This window comes from Haliaeetus leucocephalus, unplaced genomic scaffold (genome assembly GCF_000737465.1).
Source record: "Haliaeetus leucocephalus isolate CR32 unplaced genomic scaffold, Haliaeetus_leucocephalus-4.0 Scaffold417, whole genome shotgun sequence".
Classification (NCBI taxonomy): domain Eukaryota; kingdom Metazoa; phylum Chordata; class Aves; order Accipitriformes; family Accipitridae; genus Haliaeetus; species Haliaeetus leucocephalus.
In genome coordinates, this window is record NW_010972853.1 from 1,145,598 (window position 1) to 1,171,799 (window position 26,202).

Consider the following 26,202-nt stretch of genomic DNA (forward strand, 5'->3'; position numbering starts at 1 on the left):
GAGGCACATTCAAAGAGTACCTTGTGTTATATGTAGGACAATGTGTAGGACCATTGGCCAGAGAATCTCAATTTCTCTTGAACGCATTATGAAACTAAGCTGTAAAAAAGGCCTGTGTAGCAGATGCCCATTACTGATTGAGTTGATGGGCAGAGTAGGCTTTAATACAGATATTAAATACCACGGACAATGACACACAAATCAAAAACAGAATCAGAAATGGAGTTTGCTGCTCACTTCTATTCATGTTCCATTAGAAAAAAATACCTACACACATAAAATACCTAAAATGCATACATAAAATTCATCCCAATCTATTTATATCGATGCACATACAGGAACAGCAATTGCTGCCCAGAAATTCTGCCATCTTTGTCAAATCCTAAGGGAGCTTATTAATATTAAATAACTGTAAGCCTTCCTGTACCAGGCCTGTTTGTGAGCCATTTGAAATTGTAGCTTTTCGGAAACCATTAAGTTGGCAACCTCTTATAAAACAATTTCAAGGCAACCTGTACTTCGTCTCTTACAAAAGCCAGACAGATATATTAAACACACATCACCCCAGGGACCAGGCAGCTCACAGCTCCAGCAGCCCAAGCACTGCCTTGTGCCCTTTGCAGACAGCTGGGTTTCTTTTCAGCTAATAAGCATCTAGGATATTTCTAAAGTGCAAAGGAAATTAGAATGCTAATGAAAAAGGTGATGTTTTGCCCACAGGTAGACATCTTCGTCTTGGGTGAGAACATGTGGGTGTGAATGTGTTTTTCCACTAACATTCTCTGATACAGGATGAATCTGATCCCAGAGGAAGCAACAGCAAACAGCTGGGGGAGGGGGGACGGGGGACGACACTGCACAACAGAGTTTATCGTATGATTACTTGGAGGGTTTCCAAAATGGCTGTAGCCTTTAAGGTGTCTGTTCATTAGATTCACTTTTTCAGTGCTCCCTCCCTTCCCCAGCCTAACAAGATGTTTCCCTGTCTGTAACTCAAAGGTTACTACACTCACTGCTCTGTAACTTAGAACATGCACCTATATGACTGTGTAGCATTTAAGCTTTTATTCCTTTTATCTGCTGGAACTAGTGCCGGTGTGTAACTGCAGCAGGGGGGAGGTACAGGCTATGACTTTAGCTGAGGGGCCAGCAAGCGCTTTTTTTATTTTGTACTTCTTACCAAGTGAGTTTTCATCAGAAAAGGCCACAATACTTAAAGAGCTGGAAAGCACAGGGTCAGGAAGGCTCTTGGGACAAGTAGAAAGTGCCTTTATAATATACCTCGGAAAAAAACCCAACCCCAAAGCTGTATAGTATCTCCATTTGCTCTACAGCTCAAACACTGCCTATTCCAGTCCTTTTGCAGCACTGGGAACATCTCTCCAGCTTTGCCTGCATTTTACTTTCCTCGGGAGCATCCACAACCAATTTTTGGAGACACTTAGCACTTCGTGGTCCACAGGACATATGTACTAAGCTACCTGGTTTTTCCCCCCTGTTGCCCACCAAGTCTACTTTTAACCAGTGCAGGGAATGCTGCTATGGACATAGAGAGTGCACATGTGCCCCTCTCCCCCACTAGCAGCAGCAAAAGCCTCTCTGGGTGGGAAAAGAGCCTGGCTAGCCGGGAGTCAGGGCTTTGTGCATTTCTGAAAAGCTTTCAAGATATGGCAAGTGTGATAAGTCCAAGCCACAACATGTTAGAAGGGTGGAGAGGCCATCAGCTCCCCTCTGCATTGAATAAGCGGTTTCCCTATCAAACTGGGAGGCTTGGAAAGGAGTGAAGAGCTGAAGGCATCACTGAGCAGACTGTGATGGTGGAGGTAATAAGCAATTGTGCAGGCACACACACACACCACCCAGCCCTAGATGTAAAGAGGCAGCAGACAAAATTGAAACAAAGGAGAGAGGATGCTTCCCATCCTGGGTTCATTTTTTCCTCTTTCCCCTACCTAACAAAATCTCAGTCTATGGAGATGAGTTTTTTTGAGGGTGGTGGTTTGGTTTTTGTTTGGGATTTGGGGTTTTTTTTTCCTTTGGTTGGTTTTAAATAACGAGGGAGTCTGTAGGATGATCACAATAAACTGTAAGTGCTGCAGTGCCATCGGCAACACAATCTCCATCTAGGAACAACAGGGCACTAAAACAGGTTGCCTAGAAGACTTCCGCTGGGTCCTCTTAGCTTTCCTATTCATTGCAGATCAATTTACTGGCCCATGGCATACCTTCCTGGCTGCTGCTTAGCTCCCAACCTGACCCTGCTAACATAAATCACATAATCTGTGCTTTTCCTCCCATGCAGGCTCTCATCAGCATTGATGAGGCCAGCACTGGAGCTGCATCACCCTCCTTCTCTGATGCAAGAACAGAAGCAGAGAGGGGAGGGAAGGGGGTGCCTCAGGCAGATTTTCAGCTAGGTGCATGAAGTCTGCTGTATGATAGCAGCCACTGTCTAGCTCCTGTTTTAAACACTAGTGCTGGAATATTGAAGCAAGGACTAGAAAAAAGGCTGGTTCTGTGAAATAAGCAGCTACACAGGGCTTGCTTATGAAAACCCCTCTTGAGTTGTGCAGCCAACGTTTCTTTCCTCCCATACACACCTGAAAGATGAATTTGGCCCCCAAATTATTGCCCTTGGCAATAGTTATGTTTAACATTGGTGAAGGCGAGTGCAGACCTGTGCTATCAAAGAAAAAACTCTGAATTATTCAAGGCCTAAATCCAAGGGTTCCTCTTCCTCTGCAGTGGCTGAGCCTGCTCACGCTGAGTGGGTGACAGACCTCTGCCTTGGGTCTTGTGTCCCGTGGGGCTCATGTACCCACAAAGCTTTAATGGACAGCTTTGTGTTGCAGTTCACACAGTACCTTGGAGGTAACAGCTTGCTCCAGCACCAAAGCCAGGCTCACTGCAGCAGCCCAAAGCTTGGCTTGGGCTGATCCACGTTAACACTGTGTTCTCCATTAATTACAAATGAACATTTTCAGCCTCATAGCATTGGAATTAACTGAGACACCCTTTACCATGCACACATGCACGCACACACTGGTATTACAAGTTAAACTTGCCTGAAAGAGCAGCTTTTGTCCCTAAAGTCACAAGAGACCACATACATACATTGTAATGCAGCCAGGAAGGGCAGAGCAAAGTGCTCATTGCTTCGAGCCTCACAGCTGAACAGTAGGCTCTGCTCTACAGACTCTGAAAGCTTCTACCTGGCTTGCAAAAGTCAAATCCCTGTTTAAGTGTTACCTCTTCCTGCATCTGCTGAGAATTAGGAAGAGCCTGCTGTGGTTTTGTGCGAGAGCTGCTCATTGCACCGTCAGGCTCCTGGGTGCCGAGGGATTGCAGAGCTGGTGGCCGACAAACTGGAAATCTCTCCAGCATTCTCAGCAGACTGTGAACTCAATATTGTACACATACAGCAATCAAACCCTCTCAACCCTGTAGGTGGGCTGGAAATGACTTGCTAACACCTCCTCCCCTGGGGTTTAGCCTGCCTCCGCATTTCAGAATTAAACTGTCTTGAGAGGCCAAATCCTGCTGCTGCGTGGCCTGAGCGCCCTAGGATCCAGGCAGAAGGGATGCGCACCCCACGGTCACACAATCACATCAGGGCTGTTACTGACATCTCGGCGTGACCGGTACTGCTCAGGAGAGCAGGGACGGGCTGGCGAAGTCCCAGCTCACCAGCGGGGCGTAGAGCCACATGGGCAGCTGCTCACCAGCTTTGTGCTTTTCCTGTTCTGCTCTTACCTTAACCCAAATTCATACATCTGCGATGTAGAGAGGTTTTTCTGACCCCCACCTTTGTCAAGCCTGCAGACCTTGCTTCCCACACAAAACCGACCAGGAGAGCCCCCGTTCAGTCCCAGGTCCCAACTCTCCGAGGCAAGAGAGAGGGAGAGCAGATGCCACTCAGTATATCAGCATTTGACAGACGACAGCCTGGGGTTGTTAGCAAAGAGCCATACTGCATACCATACTGCACAGCAAGGTGGGAAGCTTTGTGTCAGTTTTAGAGCATTCTCGTTTAGGGAAAGGATGGGTCCAGGAGGCAAGTGAAGGTCTCCCTATAGTCTTGGGGAGCTTGTCTGCCTCCCTGTAGTCCTTCTAGTCAGGCTTCTTCCTCTTTATCCTTTACACGTCTACAGAGCAGATCAAAGAGAATAAGGAATAGAAAGAAGCTTACACTTTTCCAGACTCCTGTAGCATCTCCAGCCACTGAGCCTGCTCAAACTCTGATTCGGCTGCTAGAACAATGTTACCCTAGAAGAGGGGAGGGGAGGGGAAAAAAACCTGGATTAGAGAGGCTGGTGCCTTACGTGCCTCTGTGCACTCGGGGCATGAACTGGACACAGCTAGCACAGCTATGGCAGAGGAGAGCCCACCGCAGGCTTCCACCTCCATGGGAGGCACCACGTGGGAACAAATAAGTCCCAGGCCTACCACACACTGGGAAGAGATGCACACGGCAAGCGGTCATGGTAGGAATAAAATGATAGGGCAACGTGAGCTCTAGGGCTCCTGAGTATCTGTCCACTGGTCTGCTAGTATCATAAGACCTGCTGTCAGAAAGAGCAAGTTTCCTTCTTGGTTGTCAAAGCAGGAGCAGCAGCAAAGCCTTGAGAGGACTTAGGATGCTAAGCCACGCTCTCTCTCAAGACAGTCCGCCCAGAGAGGGTAGGCATACCTTGGTGGGGTGGGAAAGACTGCCAATCCAGCTCTGGTCATCAGCAATAAAATGTTTTGTGGGGTTTGGGGTTTTTTTGAGAAGGAAAGAAATCTACTTACATGGAAGTCTTCGTGAGAGATCTTTATGGCATAAGGCATGTTGGGCTCTTCTTTGGGTTCCACGATGCAGCCTCCCAGGGGTATGACACCCTGGGGATAAACCAGAGCGCTCCAATCAGTCAGCAATATCAAGTGTAACTATTAACTAACCCGGAGCTGAACTTTCACCCTTGGTCACTTGTGGGCCTCTGCCCTGCCTTGGCTATCCCAGGAGGGGCAATACACGCAGTTCCTGAAAAGCAGAGGGCCTCCCACCCCCACCAGGAGACCTCCAACTGGTATCTGAAAGGGGGTCGAGATGGCTCTCCTGCATTTGGCTCGGAGGGAAGGCTGCTAGCTAGAATATGGAAGCAGGAGCTCTTTTATCAAGGAGGAGGTGATCTCCCAACGGGGGCAGGCATTGCAGATTCACAGTGCGGTACCACGGGGGAGATTGTGGATCCATCGCAGTCACCACCAGGAGGTCAACACCCCACACACGCTGTGTGGGGACAGATGGGTGGCCTGCTGCCCCTAACCAGGCTGGGTGAAATCAGCACCTTTGGAAGCACATGGGCTTCATCAGCCTCCAGTGACTACAGAAGATAAAAGCGACTCAGAGCACAGAGTCCCCCCACGAGAGCTCCAGGCAGCAGAGCTACGGAGGCTGCTGCTTGGGGCTGAGGGCACGTGGGTTAGCAGGGGCTGGCTGCGACTGCTCACGAGCGCAAGTACAGGTTTGGAACAAGCAGCAACCAAAGCTGTTAGCCCCGCCACTGGCTTTGCCAACAGTATTCTCAACAAGATTAGTTGATTAGGAGATCGTGAAAACAAGGGAATACATCTACCATCAGGCAAAAAAAAAAAATTAAAGTCAAGTACCTGCTGAATCATTAAGGAGCCTGAAGAGGTACTGACATGATTCTTGCTTTTTTTGAGGCTTCCCTGGATCTGTGAGAAGTTTGTGACTTATCTCTTCTTCACTTGCTGGGCCCATGGAGGGAGGAGAAGCTAGACAGAATAACCCCCTCTCCCATGCACATGTTGCTCACCTTGGGGTGGATATTGAAGTATCTATTGCTTTCAAAACTCTTCTTCTCACTCTCAGCATAGTAGAGCAGGAAACTTTCCTTAATGATGAAGAACCTTTAAGAAAGGAAATAAATTCTGCTAGAACAAAGGTCGTGGTTCGCAGCACAAGAAAATCTCCACCTAACTAAAGCTGCTACCTGAGCAGAAGAGTTTACTATTCCCATCTAAGCCTAAGGTGAGGTGCCTCACTTCTGCTCGTAGCCAAGAGCTAGTGCTTAACACTAAGTGCCAAGTTCAAGTGCTTTGTGCTTGCAGCTTACCACAGCGTGCACACACCAGTGTTAAGGCAAACCATAGCACCATTTACTCACAGGGGAACAGGACGGCGGTCTGTGTCCAAGACAGGAGCACAGCCAAAGCCTTCTGGCATCTTGACCTGTGCGCGCTCTATCTAGCCCATGTGTTGGAGTCAACCTATTGAAAGAGAGCTGCTCCTTTCTTTAAGGGTGTTTCATGTGGGCTAAGAGCAACTAAAAGCTTATTTTTGCAATCCACTCCCTGGCACCCTCTTTCCTCCCATGTTGGCATAAGCCAGAAAAGAAGAGTTTCCACTGTAACACTAAGTCATATGGCAGGGAGAGTCACAGGCTAGCATCCCCAAGTGACTCTTGAGGCAAAAGATTGTCTATGAGAGCACTCCGGAGCAGAAATAAATTTTAGAGATATTTTTAAGCAGAGGTCCTGGCAAAGTCTCCTTCCATTGACCTTTGTAAATACAAAGGAAATTGAATTTTTTTTTCCCTCATATACGTCACATTAAAATGTGCCTTGTTCTGCTCAGTTAGCCTTAGGTATGGTCTGATGAACACTGTCTAGTAGCCACAAAATATCACAGCTTCTGTAAAACCAAGCCTCTAATTTACTGGAGCATGTCCTCAAAATTGTGATTAAAGGAGTGCCACTTATAGCTTATTTGCATGTTCAAAATGCCCCTGGGAGAGTCCCTCTTCTCTTCAAAAATTGAGGTTGCATTTACCCTGCAGGCAGATGTACAGGGGAGAGATATCTGACTTAGCTCAAATTTGGTCTAAATCTCTGCAGCGCTCAAAAATGCTGAAGAGCAGCTGAAAAAAATGGGGACAAGTTTAGCAGGGAGGTTTCAAAAGAGTAAATGACAAAGAAAACATGTTGCACTATTCTGTACATATTTTCTGATATGAGAAAAGAGGGATTTGGAAAGAAAGTGAAAGGCAATAATATGAAAATTAATAAAGAATGCCTTTTTACACTGTATAAAACACTGCTGTGTTAATCAATTTCGTGTGGTCCTGAGGACAAGAGCTCATGAGGAATCTGGAAAGGATAAGGCCTTTCTGTGAATAATGAGAACATCCCCAGGAAACCCTCCTGCTTCTGGGCAGAAAGCCTCCACTGAGAGGGATCAGGAAGACACTTCTCCGGGCAGCACTTTCCAGTTGTGCAGCCTGGGGATTCCTGCACCTTCCTCCAAAGCCACCGTTAGCGACGGGCTACAGGCCGAAAGGTCTGATCCACAAGAGCAATTCTAATACCTCCACCTGCCCATCCCACCCCAGTCCTCTCCTGAAGCAGAGGGCACTGCCTCCAGTAGAGATGGTCACAGCAATTTGGTACCAGTTTGGTTCCTAAAGCCAAAGAAAGAAGTCAAAGCTGGCAGAGAACTATCATTATAATAATAAAATTATATATATCATTATAATATAATATATTATTGATAATAATTATCATTATTATACTCAGAGGGAAAGCTTTACCACTTGACCAGCTCCTTATCTCTTGCTCTTCTGCCATGGCTCTGGCAAGATAAATGAAGTTGCCGCACGCCATGGAAACATGAGCCATGGGCTCATAGAAGGGACTGAAAAACACAGAACAAAGTTAAACTTCTGAATGCTTGCAGCTCTGGACCTGCTGTGCGCCTGCTCCAAAATGTTTAAAAGTGACAGTCATTGAACACATGCGTATTTTCATCCGGAAATCTTCAGAATGTACAAACACCAGCAACAATTATTGTGCTCTGAATTTTTTCTTCTCCTTGCCCACTCATCTAAACCTGTTCCTGTTGATATCAGAGGCGGGGAGAAGAAGCCAGCTTGCATCCTCAGCAGGGCACTGTCTTCTTGTTTGATACTCTGGGATCATCATGGTTGACTGCCTAACCTCACCTCTTGTTCCTGACCACAGCCTGGCAAAATCTCTCCAAGGAGAACAGCATGACTCAGTGCAAAAAATCACTCTTCTGCACTGAGGTCATTTAGTCAGTAGCAGACCGAAAAGGTGCTCATTCACAGTGCAGCCTGTCCAGCACGTTATCCGAGTAGGAGCAATTACTATTCACCTTCTACCCAGGGGACCATCACCTTTCCAGCCCGAGCTCGTGTGCCAGTGCACCTCCCAGAGGAGCTGCATCTAACGACCCCTCAGCTGGGAAAGCAATGTGTGAGCCCACCTGTGGGGGCCGTCCATACTCTCTCTGTATGATTGTAAAAGGTGCCTAAGATGGACAGGGAGATGGACTGTCCATGGGGCACAACTTGCTTTCCCTATGATGGGAATCTCCATCCCAAACCTCTCGCCAGTGTCACAGATCAGGGACCAGAGTGGTTTCCTCATCACAGTAGGCAGGGATGGGAAGGAGCATCCCAGAAAAAGGGGGGGGGGCTGAACTGCTCACACAACTTTGAGACACCGGCCCATTTAGCAGATGTTAGGCGTCTGTGTTAGGCACAGCTCTGTGGGACACATAACTGGTAGAGGGGATTCATCAAGGTCTCACCTTTGTGTGAAAAAAGAATTGGTATTTTCAGATATATTTGCATTAATGGCAAAGGCAGCCATGACCTCTGCAGAAGGTTCAGAGCTGACCCTGGCCAAGGCAGATATCAGAGAGCGCTCCACATAACTTCTGAGGAAAGCACAAGGCTGCTGCTCAATTTCATTTTTCCTCCCACCTCTTGTCATTAACTCTGTAAGAAAGCTTTCTTATGAGTAGCTGCATCTTCACTTTATGTCTCTAATGCTTAGTTCAACAAGGACTTGATTTTTAGAGGGACATATAACCTCATCTGCACAATAAATACAGAAATAACTTCTTTAAAGAACAATCCTGCCTGGCCAATGGCCTGTGCTTGGTCCAGTGGGTCAGAGTGAACTAGATACTGTGGGTATAAATATGAAAATAAGGAATAAAAACCAGCACACCACATGGAACGGAGAAAGTCTATTCATTGATTCCAACAGTCTTGTCAGTCTGAACAACCTCGAGAAACATTTGCAAGACAGGTAAAGATACTGATCTTTAGCTATACGTGATTTTTAATCTAAATGTTAACCCCCAGTTAAAGCCAGGCTTTAGTTTGTTACTTACTTTTTGCCTGCTTAGTGCTGCTGATAATCCCCATATTACAGATTATGCTCCAGTGGAATACAAACCCAAAACAAAACCCAGAACAAAGCATAGCACAGATCTCTGAGAATTTATGTGCCTCTGGCAGATTAATGAACTTTTAGATCCCTGATCTCACAGATGTGGAGAGAATCTGTGGGGATTTGGAATGAAAATGTACAAAATAAGAGTTTAAAAAATAGTAACAACAAAACTCCACAGCAAATAATGAAGGAAGAACATTGAAAAACTGGTTAGCTGATGGACATAATGTATTTATGCTTAGATTATATTCCCTCATCTATCCTTACCTGGAAGGCAATGACCACTTTAACTTTGACTTTCAGGACGAAGCCTCCATACAACAATACGAGGATAATTGACGCAGCACAATGGAAAGAGGGGTGAAGTGAAGGAGTAGAGGAGAAAGTTACAAGACTCAAGGGCAAGCTGAAGACTGAAGCAGCAGCAAGGTGAGTAAGAGCAGAAAGGGAAAAGATGACCAAGGGAGAATGGGGAGAGACACCCAGTTAGGACTGGGGGGCTGGAGGCACTGAACCCGTATCTGAATTAGGCACAGATGAGCCAGCAGAAGAAAAAGGAGTGCTGGAAAGACAGGGGAAGGTTTTGAATACAAACAAGAAACAAAAAAAAGAAGAGATTTAAAAACAGAGCAGCTTTCAAAAAGCCTGGAGAGCAGCAGCAAAGGTGAAAGAGGTGAGCGGACCTGGTATAGCCGTGCACACTCCACATGCAGCACAAGAGCCATTCACATATGGTCACCCACCCTTGGGTCACCCTGTCACTAAATCCTGCACTAAGAAACCATTGAAACCGCAGTGTAATTAAACTGGAATAGCAGAGGAACAGTAACAATCCGAGTGACTTGATCTGCCAGAATTAGACACAACAGCTCTATACTGGACGAGTAGAGATACCTGATCTCTGGGGACAAAGTGCTTTCTTTGTGTCACAGAGGGCTAATGAGATTAATTAGCTAATCTTTGTAAAAGTTTTTGAAGTGTCAATGGACTGTGTTACGTGTTTACATTATAAAACTGCAGCAGTCTCACTGGTCCTTCCTTCCAATGGTGGTTTTCTGGGCGCCAGTCCAGGAGCACGGGCAGCGAATCCCTGTTACTACATCAGCCCAGTTCTCTCTCCCTGGGGACGGCTCAGGAAACCGATGGGCAAAGGATCTTTATCAGCAGGTCAGCTCAGAGCCTGCAGTACCTGTCCCTCACTCTTCCTCTCCTGACAGCTCCAGGCTTTCCTGGCTGCCTCCTGCCTTGGTTCTGGGCAGCTGGAGCAGCTCCTGGGCAGGGAGCGGGAAGAGGTGGATGCTTCCCGACAGCAACCAGCCAAGTGGGAAGTTTACAAGGATGAGAGGGAAGCACACGGTCTGCTTGACTCACAGCCCCTGTGCTGCTTCAGCAGCTCCCGCTGCCCCTGTGCTGCACGCACACACGCTGCTCTGCAGCTGCCTGCCTTCTAGCTTTTTTAGAGCAGAAAACAGTCCTAAATAATCATCTTTTCCGTCTGTCCCGTGACCACATCCAGTGACTGTTGGTAGCCACTTTGCTGGAAAACAAGGTTATGTGCATGCTTCGCAGTGCCACAGCCAGGACTGGTCCAAGAGAAGATAAAATTTCTCTCTCAACTGTGTTGTGTTTCCCTCCTTCCAGCAGCACCCTGGCATCTCTGATGGATTTACTCAGAGGTATAAGCATATTTTCTGGTTTGTTCTCTACTCTTTTCAACTCCTAATGTTCCACCTTGCTTTTCTCGTTGACCACTGAGCAGATGCCCTCCTGGAACTGTTCCCCTTAGCCCCAAAGTCTCTCACCTGAAAGGTGACAGTCGGCTTAGAGCCTGACATTTCTGTAAGGGGCTGGGATTACTCACAGTAAAAAAGGATGTGTCACTTCCTATCTGCAAAGCTACAGTGCCCCATTCATGCCACATCCAGGGCAGGTACATACCTTGTGCATTTAATTCCAGACTCCATGCCAGGCTGATGCCATTACCAGTACAACTTCTGGAGTAGGGAAGAGACTAAACTGCTTGTTGTTAACTGGAAGGAAGAATGGAGTGCAGTTTGGTGGGAAGAGGAGGACCCATAATCAAGGGCCAAGAATATGACTTTCCAAAGACAGTCCAGCAGTGACCCAAGCTTAGACTGGTCAAAAGCACCAGTAAACTCAGAAGACTGTTGCATCTCTTTTGGAAGGATATTACTTTACAAGGAAAGAAAATTCACCTTCGGAATAGAACAACTTCTCTTGGAGAGACAGGGGCTAGGATGCTGCTGATGGCATTCCAAAATAAAGCTCTGAAAGGCAGCATGCTCAGACGTCAGCCCTGGCAGATAAACACAGCCGTGCTGGTCCAGTGCCAGAAGCACCCAGCCCACTCGCGGTCAGTTGAGCCCTCTCAGGCAGCGCACAAATACTTAGGCTGCAGGACAGACCATTGTGTGGGCAAGGGAAAGGACCGAGAGTGCTCCAGACAACTGCCTCATGTCAAGTCTTGCTGTCTTCACAGGTGCCATCAGATGCCAGCCCTGACTAAAACAAGGCTCTGCTATCCCTCCCTGCATAACCTCTATTGCCGTGAAATCCCCAAACCTGGTATTTCAATCACCAAAGCACTGGACACCATGCCTAGGCTTTTTTCCTTGATCCATTATCCACTCAGGCTCCATCTTTCCCTTAAACATTTGTTTTTCCTGTCAGTGTCTCCAGCAGCACTGTTGCTACAGCCAAATGAATAGGATCAAGCCAGTATCATGCATCTCTTAAACAGCCACACAGACTCATCTGCATGGCTGATGGCCTGATGTGATCAATCCTCCTGTTGCATGCTGGTTTATCTCCCATATCTTGGGAAGACTTTCCTTGGGACAGGGAGTAGTAATATTGTCCAGAGCAAAATTACTTCACAGCAAAGTTACTACCTGTAAATACCAAACAGATTAAAAGTAGTAATCTGAGATTTCAGGACAAAATCTACATTGCTCAGAGATCAGATCCTCAACTGTATCTAGCAATAGTCAATTCTTTCTCTTAATTTAACTGGAGCAGGAAACATCTCTTCTCCTTTTCATAAAATAATGCACTTGACCAGCTGTGTCTCGGTGGGCATGGAGGTTAAAGGGGGCGAATAGATGAATTGCTCCTTATCCCCCCATAATGACCGACTTCTAATAACGTGCAAGATTTTTTACTTTAAAGGAAATCTCTCCTGCAATTAAAAAAATCTTATCGTTCCATCTGTTCCAGTCTTTTTACTCCAGAAACCCCTTCCTTCCAAACCCTACAGATTCCCTGTGTTCGTCTCCCACTGACCTGTCTCCGGTGCCCCAGGACCCTCAGCTGCCATGCCTGCAGCTAACCTTCCACATCATCCCCACCCCACGGTCACCTCCCCATCTCCTCCCACCTGCTATCACTAAAATATTTACCACTTGCTGGAGATGGGGTTGACTTCTAGGAATAGAACAGCACTAAATAAATAATGACAGAGAGAGCAGAGATGGGCCATTTGCCTGCAAGAAATTTTGATTAGGAAGAAAAAAAAGCCTTTTAAGAATTTCTCCTCCGTGGCAAATTACCTTCCCCTCTGTTATTCTGTCCACTTCTTTTCCATAACACAGTCAAATTAGTTTCCAGACATAATTCATTTAAATATCAATGTCTGGGAGCTGAGTAGGGAGCATCAGCACAAATTCCCTCCTGGGTGAAAAAAGGCCATTGTTTTGGGGGCAGGGATGGGGTGGGTGAGGGAGTACAGCATAAAACCTGCATCCGGGTCAGAGATTGCTACAAACACAAAACTGCTTCCCAAGCAACATTTAACTGTTTTTCAGGCCACACCATCTTCACAGGTCTATTAGACTAGACAGCACTATGGTTACTACACAGCACAAAACTGGGAAAGCTGGGTTTAGAAATGGATTTGATGTGTTGTGCCTACACTGCAGACTGCAGCAAAAAGGCACCCACAAAAGTTAAGTACCCAAGGTAGCCGACAGACATTGCTCATGTGCAGGTTAATTTATTCTTCCAAAAAGCCTTAACACACACTGTGCTACAAAGGCTACAAAACTGCCTTTCAGCTCCAGAGGTAGATCCGGCTTCCTGTGCTGCCTTTTGTTAATGACTTGTTTGTGTCTTTTGCCAGTGGAAAGGTGAGGTGGGGGAAGAAAACCACATTACTTTGCTTTTCTGGCAGACTTTTTCATCTGCTGATATCAAACTACTAAAGGCGGGTAAGTACTACTATTCTTCTTTAATAGATCACGACAACAAATCCTGGCTCACAAAACATATCTCTGGCAGCGCTAGGGTGAAAATGCAAGTTTCTCAGCTGCCAGTCTTCTAACTGAATCATTTGCCAACGACATCTATCAGCAGTGACATTAATCGGCCGTCCAGGAGTGCTGTAAGGTTTAATCCATTGGATCATGTACCCCCCGTGAGCAATGAGAAAGAGCTGTACTATGTTTCTGTGCGAATACCCATCCATAAACAGTCGTGTCCCATCATTTGACAGCCAGCAGAAAACTCTCCTGTGAAATTCAGCGATTTGCATAAAGAAACGACACCAACTTTAAACCTCAAACTGACCTATAACTTCAGTATTACAGAACATATTTCTGTCCTTGGTAAAAGGTTATAGCAAATGCTTTCCAGCTCCAAGCTTCCTGGCTGCTGATACGCAACACACAGCAGCAGCTTACAACTCCCTAGCAGCACATGGGAAAGAATTCAGAGCCACCTTCTCCCCAGGGAAGATAGTCTGCATTCACTGTTCCAAGCGTGCCATCACCATCACGCAGCACAGCAGTACTGATGCTGGTCCACAAACCTCTGCAGACCATACACATGCACACACAGTCCCACATGCACAATCAGTCCGGCTTAGCCATCTCGTACCCAAAGGACTCAAAGAGCTTTAACAAGTGCTGATGAACAAAGTCAAGCAGTTCAGGGGCAAAATATAGGAGCTGACTTTTCCTCTTTCATGAAATGATCATAGGATAATTATCCAGAGGAGGCAGCTAGTCCCTATTCCCACCCTGGAGTACACATTGCACAGGGACTGGGCAGATAAAGAAGCAAGCACAATGAGGTGCTATGTGTGTAAAGCAGACTCAGAACAGCAGGGAAGCTATGCCCAAAGTTTCACCCCTAGTCTCTGCCTGGCTAGCTGCACTTGAAGAGCCAAGCACTCAGGCTCTAACTTACCCCAGCACCCTTAGGCTTTGTATTTCACCTCAGCATCCCTCAGCGACTGTAGCTTACCTCCTGGACCATTTGGCTGACTGCCTCCCAAAGGGTCTCTTCCAGAGCACGCCGTACAGCTGCACTTTGGTGCTGATGTCCAGAGCATCTGAATCTGCCTGCTCCATGGATGGAGAGGGGGATACGGAACTGGATTTTGAAGCAAACATTATAGATGGATCTGGTTCTAACTCTCTCCCTCTGCGTGGCAGCTCAGGGAATCCGATTAAATGCAATGAACCAGAAGGACGTAACCAGCCACTCCAAGCGGCAGACGGAGAGACTGGGCTATGGTTTGAATCAATAACTTGACTGCTCAGCACTCAGTCAATAATTCTCTCCCTGATGCACAGATGATGAGAGTTTCCTCATTGCGTATTACTTCCTGATGCATGACAGACAGCACACATCCCAGCCCAAGGAAAAAAAAAAAGAGTGAGGAGAGCCAGAGATCAGGAACACAGAGAGGCAGAAAGAGCTCATCAGAGAAAAAGCTCCCAGCAATAACATAAGCCAAAATACATCTGCACCAGAGCTGGCTTGGAAGGTTATTTCACTCGACATTGCAGCACCCCAGACAGAAATCAGGGCAAGATGGACGTTTTACTGTCAGGCATCTCTTACTCTGATACATACCCCCAAAATCTTGCACTTGGAGACAGGTTCTTCTCATTTGTCCCAAGGAAAAAGGGAGCAGAATGGGTGGGAGCCAGCAAGTTCAATAAGATTCCCCCTGCCACTGGAAGGCTTTTGCTGTGCCAGCCTGGCACTGCCCACCCGGGTACGGTTCACGTGGCTGCTGGATTTGGACTGGGCAGTGTCCATGCTGCACGCCTTGCTCAGCCTTAAAGGGCCATTGCTGATCAAAGTTACGAGCATAAAATTCTGCCTGCCTCCGTGCCTTGCTGCATCTTGGAGATGTGGCAAGCGCAGCCTCTGCCCTGCCTCTCAGGTACCAGTTCCTTCCTGGCCACAGCACAGAGACATAGGAATATGTCACACAGCTCAGGTGAGTCTCCATTCATCTCCCGTTTAGTACTCTCACAACAAGCTTTTTATTCTGGTTCCCTAAGTCCTTGTTCCTCTCTTGAAACCCGCCCTCCCTGCAGAGATACAAACACAGCCCTCCAAAAGAACCCCTGTCTTTTGTAATACCCACAGGAAAGCACATTAGCATCATATTGTTCCTTCCCGCATCCAGCCTTCCCACCAGGATTAGGATTTGGGGAAGAACTGCCTGCATTGTGCCTGGTAAAACATCTGGAGTTTTGGGGTATCATATAACCAATACAGACACGTACATGCTGTGAAGCATCTGCTCCTGTTTTAACCTGTGCCATCCTACGCGTATCGAGTTTGATGCTCTAATTGCTAAGTGTCAGCCCTTCCCAGTGCAGTTATTCAGAAGTGACACACTGCAGACACACGGTCCTCTCTCACTCCTGGAGATTAGAAACCTGGGACATACCATACACTAGATCACAGCTCTGGGGACAGGCTCGCTTAGCTTTGTATGGTCACAGGCACTTGCAAAGCATCTTAAATAGAGGAAACACAGACAGCCCGCCTCCAGCTCACAAGGTGCATTTGGTATTAGAGAAATTATAGATGCAGGTCCCTGATAAAAATGTCTATTGATCGCTAGATGAGAGAGTCAGCAAACTCGACGCTTTGTTACTTTCTCTCATCCTGGCTTTGACTGGCCTTTTGGTCCCAGACAGGACGTGTCCCGAGCAGCATCAAAGACCATCTCAGAGCGACATTAAGGGAGAGGGTGGTGAACAGGGGAGAGCAGCAGATACTGTCTCCGTCTCACCTGAGCCTCAACTCTTGAATACAACACTGCGTTGCAGAAGAGAAGTATTAATGCTGTAGTGGCCATTCCTCACACTGCACTGAGAAGAAACTCATAATCAGGAGAGGAAAAAGGTTCCCTGGAATTATGTTGCACAAAGGGTAAAAAGGATTCTGGGCCCAACAGCATCACCTTAATTTATAAATGTGGAGTGAAAAGACACAGAATTCCCATGTAAGGATGATCCAGCGCCCCTGCCATTGCACTGCACTGGCAATGCAAAGATCTGATAGCAGTGACCTGCAGATTTTCATCCTTTGCTTCTTTACTTCTTTTTATCTTGCACAAATCAAGAGAGAAAAGAGGTCTCTAGCTCCCAACATCAAAAAACTGAGATATTGTTTCTTCTGGAGACCTCTAGGACAAGCAAGGGACTGAGTAGTCACAGCAAATTCTTTAGAGTGGGCACCCGCAGGGAAGGGAAAGAGCAACTTGCTTTCGTCAAGTGACCAAGAGTTAAACATGGGCAGGTGCCAGCAACACTAGGGTAGTAATAGCAGTGGGGTGGATTTTGTAACTGCTGGTGTCTGGACAAAGTAATCTGTAATAACAGTGGTTATGTCAACATTTCCTTTACGTGTGTACTAGCCTAAATAAATTGGGGGCCTGCCTGAAGGGAAGAGCAGGAGAGCAACACAACCAGTCTGAGCAACTTGCCTCTCACAAACAGAAGGTAACAACATAACGGCCACCTTAAAGGTTCTTCAATGTTAACTTCTGTCAGATGCAAAACTTACTTCAACTGGCCAGGAACTTCAGGATGAAGAGAACAGTGTCACAAAACCCGGCCGGGAGAAAAGGGTCCACCACAGTAGGGAGAGCTGTGTCCTGCAGAAGCGCCTTCTCCAAATTCCAGGGGACAGAAAGCCTTAGGAAAGCACAAGCAGACTTGGTTTTGCTGCAAGCTCTTGGTGAAACCTAATAGCCCAAAAGCACATAGACATTTATACCGAGATAATAATTTTGTATTTAATCTGGGACCTCACCATTTACTAAGAGCAGAGGAGGGAGACCCAAGTGTACAAGACCTTCCCAGGACAACCGTGTGACACCAGTGCAAAAAGAAAAACGCAGTCGTGGTCTGCATTGTAAGTGAAGGCAGACATAAGCCCTTGTGCCAGACCCATACACAATCCCTTCTGTACAGTTCTGGCCAAACAGATTCCCTGGCCCTGAAGAGATGCAGAAAAAGACTTGAGGGATGATCACAGGTATAGCTAACCCATAGTATGACAGGAAACTAAAAGGACTTCACTTGTTTAAATGAGAGCAAAGGGGAAAATTTGACTGCTGTCTAGTTTCAGGCATTCTTTCCCCTCTTAATGTATTGGTAAAGGTTGATGCTGAACAAACTGACCTAAATTGGCCACGAACAGATGAGAAGGTGTGTAAGTGTCACAGGAAGGGGGTTGTGGAACTGCCTCACAAGAGCAGCAGAGGCGAAGAGGTTACTTGGTTGGATCCGTTACACCCAAAGCAATCTGAGGTGGCCGTACCTTCCAGAGATACAGATTAGGCTCACTCGCTTTCTCTGAAACATTTTTGTTCCAGAATAATAATTTAAACATTTTTAGATGGATGTTTCAGTCTTGATGGCTCATAGGGGACACACAACTGTACATTCTGGAGAGAAAGCACTGGAGCTTTACTCAGAAAATCTTCCTGCAGAGAGACAGGTTGTACTGATACAGGAATTATTTTGCTAATATGTTGTCCCTACTTTTCCTACACATCAAGCCGATAACATTTTGCTCAAAAAAACCTTTGAAGCAGACAGCAGTGCAAGCTAGTACAGAAGTAACACTCCATCATCACAGGCCACCCTCCAGCTGGAAGATGCTCCCTTTCAGTTTAAGGATACACATACTGGCTAACTGCAGCCAATGAGGAGGCTTGTATTTTTTTTTTTTTTTTTTAAGTGAAAAGTTATACCTTTATGTTCTGGGCAGCCTTACAATAATACTTTATGCAGAAAAGAACAAACTAATCCTTAGGCTGGCGCCAGGAAGTCAAGATTTGGATCAGAACTGCGGCAGAGTTGGAAAGATTCAGATCTTGCCTTCCCGTACGGATTCCCCTTCCTCTTACAGCTTCTGATAGGCTCTGTAGCCGTTTTCAACCCAAAAAAACATTAGCAATTATGGAAGGTATTAGCAGGTACCTGGAACAATGTGGAGAAATAAAAAGAAAGTCCAGCTCAGGTTTCATTTATGATATATCATTCTTGCAAAGATAAAATGTCACATGTATCTATCAAAATGATGTTCCAGCTTCCCAGACGTACAGTTGTGTGCAGAGACTATTTTAAATAGAACAAAAGCAACCACCATCCACCCATCCCTAGTGCAATACATTGACAGATTATGTTTCCCTTGCACGTGATTAAATTCTTAGTGTCAGATCAGAAGGCAGAGCTGTCCTGCAGAGCTCAAAGAAGAGTTGTTCAGCAAACAGCCATTGAAGTGAAAAGCCTTTGTAGATTTATAACCCCATCTGACATCATCCCTTGGTGAGAATCACATGGTCTCAGTGTCCTGTTCCAGACAACACCCTCCACCAGTCCCAGCCCTTCCAACCCACCCAGATCCACTATGGATGGCCCATGAGTCATATTAAACTATTAGCTGTGAATATAGCACCACTTCAGGAAACTTCCAGGAAGACAGAAAATAAGATGCCAGTTTACTGAAGCAAAGGGATTTGATAGCAAGCAGCCAGCCCAATAGCCTTGTGGACAGTAAGCACTCAGCCTGGCTTTTGGGGGATGGCTTGTTCAGGGACTGACACCACAGTCAATGGCCGTTTCTCTCAGCATCTGTGGTGGGCTGACCCTGGCTGGACACCAGGTGCCCACCAAAGCAGCTCTAACACTCCCCTCCTCAGCTGGACAGGGGAGAGAAAATATAATAAAAGGCTCGTGGGTCAAGATAAAGACAAGCAGAGATCACTTGCCAGTTATCATCATGGGCAAAACAGACTCAACTTGGGGAAAATTAACTTAATTTATTACCAATCCAATCAGAGTAGGATAGTGAGAAATAAACCCAAATCTTAAAACACCTTCCCCCCACCCCTCCCTTCTTCACGGGCTTGACTTTACTCCTGATTTTCTCTACCTCCTCCCCCCCAGCAGCACATGGGGACAGGGGTTGGGGTCAGTTCATCACACGTTGTCTCTGCCGCTCCTTCCTCCTCAGGGGCAGGACTCTTCACTCTTCCCCTGCTCCAGCGTGGGGTCCTCCCGGGGCTGCAGAGGGACAGCCTGCCTCACCATGGTCTTCACCATGGGCTGTAAGAGAATCTCTGCTCCAGCCCCTGGAGCACCTCCTCCCCCTCCTTCTTCACTGACCTTGGTGTCTGCAGGGTTGTTTCTCTCACATATTCTCACTCCTCTCAGCTGGCTGCTGTTGCACAGGGGGTTTTTTCCCCCTTCTTAAATCTATTATCCCAGAGGCGCTACCGCCGTCACTGATGGGTTCGGCCTTGGCCAGCGGCAGGTCCATCTTGGAGCCGGCTGGCGTTGGCTCTGTCAGACGTGGAGAAAGCTTCCAGCAGCTTCCCACAGAAGCCGTGCCTGTAGCCCCCCCACTACCAAAACCTTGCCATGCAAACCCAATACATGTATCTAAAGGAGAAAATTTCTTTCTTTTTTTTTTAATCCTACTAAGAAATCTCTTCTGAAAGAAGACTCATTCATTGTGGTGGTGGTTTTTTTGTTTTAAAAAATGGTTTCTGCTAAACAGGCATTTTTTAGGGACTTTAGAACACAACAGAGTAGTCAGCTGCATTAGAAAAAGCTTCCTCCAGAAGACAGCCCATAGGCTTCCTGCAATACACCAGTTTTTCCCCCATCAAGCCTAAATACCACGAAGTAATCACATGGCTTACATAAAAAATATTCAGTACTGGAATAGTTAAATAAGCTGCTTCCAACAAGCAGCTTGTTCAACAGCAGTAAATGAATACAGCCCTACTTGCTTTCTGGCTTTCCTTAGATTATGAACCCACCAGCACACGCTCCCTTCCCCTCCTCCCTGGGGAAGGGCAGCACTGCATATCCGTGGTGACTGCTGCCTAACCAGCCGCGCTGCTCAGGCAGCCCCAGCCAGCCAAATCCCAGTCCCAGTTCTGAGGCTGTGGGAGGGCCCAGCGGCCATGGGTACGCTCCTCCTCATGGGGAGCAGCCAAACCTCCACGCACAGGGACACGAAAGAACAAACCTTTCCCCAAAAAGGTTTTCTAACAGTGTTCAGAGCTGGTAAGCTTGCTGCTTAACCTGCAGACCACCTGCATTTCTATTTACCTTTCCTAGAGCATTTGATTTTACCTCCATCTTACCTGCTTGCGATCAACATCCTTCAACCTGATCCCAAGTGTGACAACAGCAACAGTAGAGACTTACCAAGGATGTGGTTTGACCAGGTGACACAGCTCAGCAGCAATGGCTTAGCCAGCTCTGCTGGAAGCTTTCTGCACAGGAAACAGCAAAGTCAAGTTGAGGACTACCTATGACATGCATACACGTGCCGCCTGAGTAGCACTGGCTACATAAAAGCCAGCTCAGCAATTTTTAAAGACTTTCTTGTCCTTTGCACCCTGTGGTGCCAGAGCACTCGGAGATCTAGCAAACAGATCAGAGACAAGGTTTAGAGCAGCTATTTCAGAAGTCAGCACAGAGCTTCAAGGTGCAATTGCTTACTCAGTCCTGTTAATTCTGAGCACAGAAAAGGTGTTGCCTTCATAATGAGTTCAGTACAACAGGGCTTAGCTTCCAGCCCTGGCAATATCCCTACCTGACTTAAGCATGTAACTTGATTTCTCTCAGCCACAGTTCCTCACCTATGACACTAGTACTAAATTCAGAACATCATAAGAATACATATACCCATACAGTAGTTTGGGTACAACGGCCAGACAAAAAAATCCTGCAAAAGAGAAGGATTTGTTAGAGATTTCTTGGCAGAATAATGGATAGGAAAAATGTAATACCTCTACATATTAACACAGGCAAACAACTGGAGCACCATCAACACTTAAGATCTGACAAAACAGTCCAGCAAGTAGTAAATGAGGTCCAGGGCTGATGGCTGCCCACTCTGGAGAAGCACACTCCTTAGCTGTTTCAACATCAGTCAGTAGATCTGAACTCTCACTCCAAGTTTCTAGAACAGGGTTAGGTGCAGGACTACTTTCTACAAGGTGTTTCTCAACTGCAAAAGTTTAGATATTGACAGTCCACTAATTTCTACTTTGTTCCCTCTGGTCAAAGAAGTCATAGGCTTAACTTTTAAACAATAAATACATATCCAGAAAGCAGAATTGGCTAAACCATGTTTTCATTTAATCCAAAGTCCACAAAATGCCCAGCACACACACAGACCATAACTGCTTTTGCATACACATTCAATGTTCCCTTTACCCCTACCATTACTATGATCATTGAAGGCAAGGCCTTAAAAAGCCAAGGACACTACAATTAGGCCTTCATTCAGGAGTGGAAGCTGCAGGGACCACAACACTGATGTTCTTCACACCCGTCACCTATACATTCCATTACACCCCTCAGCTCTAATCCACAGCAGCCTCCACTCCCAAGTCTCTCTCTCTTGGTCCTGCTCACAGCCAGTCACTGTGAGCTCAGGGCTCCTGCTGTACGCATACACAGGACAGGAACAAGAGATACTTCTTGCCTCCTTCCTATCTGCATTCTCAATGAGTTATCTAAATAGAGACACAAAGATCTACTGGTGCCACCTATCACAGCAGGAGACCGTGACAGCTCTACCGCAAACCCTGTATGTTAAAGGAGAGCCATCAGACATATGAAAGAAACTGCCTGGCAAGGAAGGACACTGAAAGCAAAAATACAGCGGGCTAAGAGGGCCATCTCCACCCTCACCATCTCCAGTTACCCTCCCCATGAGCCATGCTGCCATACAGCTTTTGTAGATGAGGCATCTTCCGTACTGCTGAAGTCCAGGCTGCAGGGAAAAGCATGGAAAAACTCCCAGGCACACTCATTGCTTAGCCCTCCATCTGTACCAAATCACACTCATGTGAAGCATCTGCACAGAACACATACCAGGAGTACAAAGTTTTGTTCAAGATCAGTTGTCCCTCAGTTTCTCCCTCAAAAAGAGAAAACAGAACATGGGAAATCCATTGCAGTCCTAAAACGTGACTCATTCTACTTACAGCTTCACCCTCTGGAAGCAAGTAAGAAAAGCTTGACTAAGAGGCATTACAGTAAGAGTCGTTCAGATTAGTACTAAGGCTTGTAAGCAGAGTTTTTAGCAGCCCTCTTCAGTCCACTATAACCATGAATATCTCATTTAAAGTGTTTCTTCAGACAGCAGAAGCCCATTAACTTCCACAGGCTCCAACATAACTATGATCATATATCATAAAGTAATTACCACTTCAGACACTGGATGGGCATACAGATATAGAACAAGTATTTTTCCCCTTTCTAATAATTTCACCTCTGCTTTTAGATTTTCTAAATACTATATAGCTTTGGTGTCAATCAGCATGATACAGCTTACTTTTAATTAGCTCTACAAGTTTTCCAAATGAGGCATTTTTCTTAACCCCCCCATCCACCATAAGCGTTTGTTAATCTCTAGACATCTCAGACAAGAGGAAGAAGTGCTGTGATAAGGAAGGTGGAATGTTGTGCAATTCTGCCTGCAGGGATATTTGGATAAGGCTTGCACGTATCAGTAGAAAAATGGCTTAATTTGTAAGCTGGAACAAGAGATGACAGTTCATCTTCTTGCTGCTGCGCTCATCCCTAATGAGTCTCTGATAAAAATGCTGATGAAAATTTTTTTTCCTTAACAAATGAAGGAACACTCTACAGCCATCATCAGGAAGCCTGCAACACCACAGCTCCTCAGTATTTAAGATTTTAGTGGTAACTCTTGTAACATAAATGCACCAAAAGCACTTCCTCACATCTCCAAAGGATTTACAACAGGCTACGGTCGTTAAGTCTCCAGTTACCAAGGCAACATTTTTATTAAACACACTAAAAGAATGCTAATATACTGCATAATGCTTCACCATTAAAACTGAATTCTACTTGCCAAAAAAACAAGAGCCTATCTGGCAAAATACTGGCTTCCCATCCTTACTCCCTTGCACCTGCCTGTACTAGCTATAATAGCAATACTGTGATTTGTTTCAGTTCTCCTACTGACTTTACATTAATCATATTGTCTTGTGATTAAGCCAGTATAAAGAGATTACATTTTTTCCTAACTACACAAGTCCTATGAGCTACCAGAAAAATCAAAAGTAAGCAATTAGCTGAGAAGGTTGCTTATTGCTTGAGTGAAATAGCTAAAACACTAACTGTTAAAGTGACAGGTTCTTAGGTAAATCTGTAGATAGCAACTGCAGGTGAAAAACATAAATCCTTTTTTAAATTAATTGCTTAGAAATCATCTCCATTAAGGGTATCTCTTAAATGGATACAGGAAGCTTGGGAATGCATACATCACCCATCCTATAACAGCATCATTCTCCTTTCTCTTTTCTGAAAATGTATGTCTAAAACCCAATACTGCTTACAGGGCAGCTGGAGAGTACGGAGAGCAAGCATAAACTGTGTCAAGTCAGCAGCTACAGGAGGGATCTCATCAGTGTATACGAACACCTGAAAGGAAGGCACAAAGAGGATGGAGCCAGGCTCTTTTCAGTGATGCCCAGCGACAGGCCAAGAGGCAACGGGCACACACTGAAACACCGGAGGTTCCCTCTGAACATTTTTTTACTGTGAGCATTACTGAGCACTGGCACAGGCTGCCCAGGGAGGTTGTGGAGTCTCCCACCTTGGAGATATTCAAAAGCCATCTGGACACAGTCCTGGGCAACTGGCTCTAGGTGACCCTGCTTGAACAGGGGTGGTGTTGGACCAGGTGATCTCCAAAGGTCCCTTCCAGCCTCCACCACTCCGCAATCAGTGCTCTAGACTGCATTCAATTAGTGCCTTCCCACCATGTGCTAAAGAACTTGGCACACTGCCAGGTACCATCCCATATCAGGGAGGTGAAGGTGAGTCCTTAATTACCCATCTGCAAGCTGCTTAAGGGGCTACCTCACTCTCTAAGATTGCTTTAAACCATTAACATTTCCCGAATTGCTCCAGCTGATAGTTTTACCAAGTGATAGAGTTTCAGACTACTTACTTGCAAAACCCACAGATCCTACATACAGATCTGAAAAGCCTATGCAGGTGTTTCCTTAGGGACTGCCTTGTGACAGGGTGTCAACTTCCTAGCTATTCCAAGGATCCCAATTCCGATTCTCATCCTTGCCCTAAATCCTGGCAGTAGCCATAGGATGCCACAGTGGTAATAACTTTCTTCTACAAACCTCTAAGAGCATACACACAACAGGACATGCTTTGATAAGAGACAAGCACATTTCTGGTTTTTACACAGCATTTGCTCCTTTAATTTATTCATTTATTTGTGTCCTACATGTGTTTTAAAATGTTAAATCTAGTCCCAAACAAGTTTGGTAAAGTAACATTTTTAGTCAGAGGTGTCCAACTGTGGCCATTCTTTTTAGAGCTGCATCTTTTAAAAAAATAAATTCAGTGTTTTATATGAAAAGTTTACCCCTTCTACAATCACAGCACACAATGTGCAACTCGCTGGATTTTTTCAGAATCTTTTAATAAAACCTGCAAACCCTAAAAATATGGCCTAAAGCATCCTATAGGAAATAAAACAACTGTCCTGCAACTTTTTGCTCAGATAACAAAACAGAATTAATTTTCAAAGCTCTCCTCATATCCCCTGCCTGAGGGCCTCTTAGAGACCACTACTAAAACTTAATTTCCAATTATTCTTTGCAACTCAAAAGTTATGTCAGAGGCAAATAAAACCCTTCCAGAGAAATTCAGGAGCCTGAGAAGACAGTTTTTCTTCACAGCAAGAACACAATCCACTGTTACAATGACTGCCATGACTAGCATTAGCAAGAAAACTTAGGTAGCTATGGCTTAACACAGGCTTTCCTTTCATTGTACACTGTAGGAAGAAGGTAAGCTGCCTTCTGGAAAAACTGTGTCAATAGTGAAGACAGAGCAATACTGAAGAGCTGTGAACAGGTAAGCAAGCAGTAGGATCACGGGGCAGTCACAAGGAAAGCTGAGCTGTGACTCAGTGCCTGAAAACAGCAAGAAGATGGGAGGAAAAAAACCCAAACCCCAGAATAGGGGAAGAAAGATGTCACCAGCAGTTTGCCCCCACAACAGAACAAAAAGCAGGCTAGGGTTTTCTTCACATCTTTGCATGCATATTTACAGCTGACTTGTAATCCAAATCACACAGAGGCACATATATCTTGGAAAGGCTATTGTCACAAAGTCTCCAAAAAGAACGGAGGGACTTAGTGTTTGGATTTTGGGTTCAGGGCCAACAAGATTTTATCATCTCCATCCTGTGATCTCAATCTTCTTTAGCCCCAATGCGTCTTCCAGCCTTTTAGCAGTGGCCTGGAGGAACCTTGAGCCAACCATGTCCTTGTGGGCCTCCGAAGAGGTCTCTGCCTTGTAAGCTTCAGAGACTTTCCTGGGGCTGAGGCAGGGGAAGAGAGAGCTTCAGGGCAATGCCAACTCCTAAACACTCTGCGGGAGACAGAAGTTGTCAAATGCCCCTCTCAAGCAGTGCTGTCAAACCATTTCTGTATTTGTATCTCTAAACCCACTCATACTCATGTCCAAATCAACCTGCCGGACTGCCTCCCAACATGCAGTTTCACACTTCATGTTTCCACAAGGTGCTCAGATATTAGGAAGAAAAGCAGCAAACACACTTACACAA

General features: G+C 45.9%; 1 protein-coding gene across 1 annotated transcript in view; it reads right to left on the minus strand.

Annotated features, from left to right (window-relative positions):
- The window catches only part of PLEKHD1 (pleckstrin homology domain containing, family D (with coiled-coil domains) member 1), a 28,143-nt gene extending 13,462 nt beyond the window's left edge, over positions 1-14,681 (minus strand). The window contains exons 1-4 of the mRNA XM_010574158.1: positions 14,533-14,681; positions 5,823-5,916; positions 4,792-4,881; positions 4,190-4,266 (exon numbers count right to left, since the gene is read on the minus strand). Coding sequence (XP_010572460.1) covers positions 4,190-4,266; positions 4,792-4,881; positions 5,823-5,916; positions 14,533-14,681 — 410 coding nt within the window. The remainder of the gene's footprint in view (positions 1-4,189; positions 4,267-4,791; positions 4,882-5,822; positions 5,917-14,532) is intronic.
- Between the last annotated feature and the right edge of the window lie 11,521 nt (positions 14,682-26,202).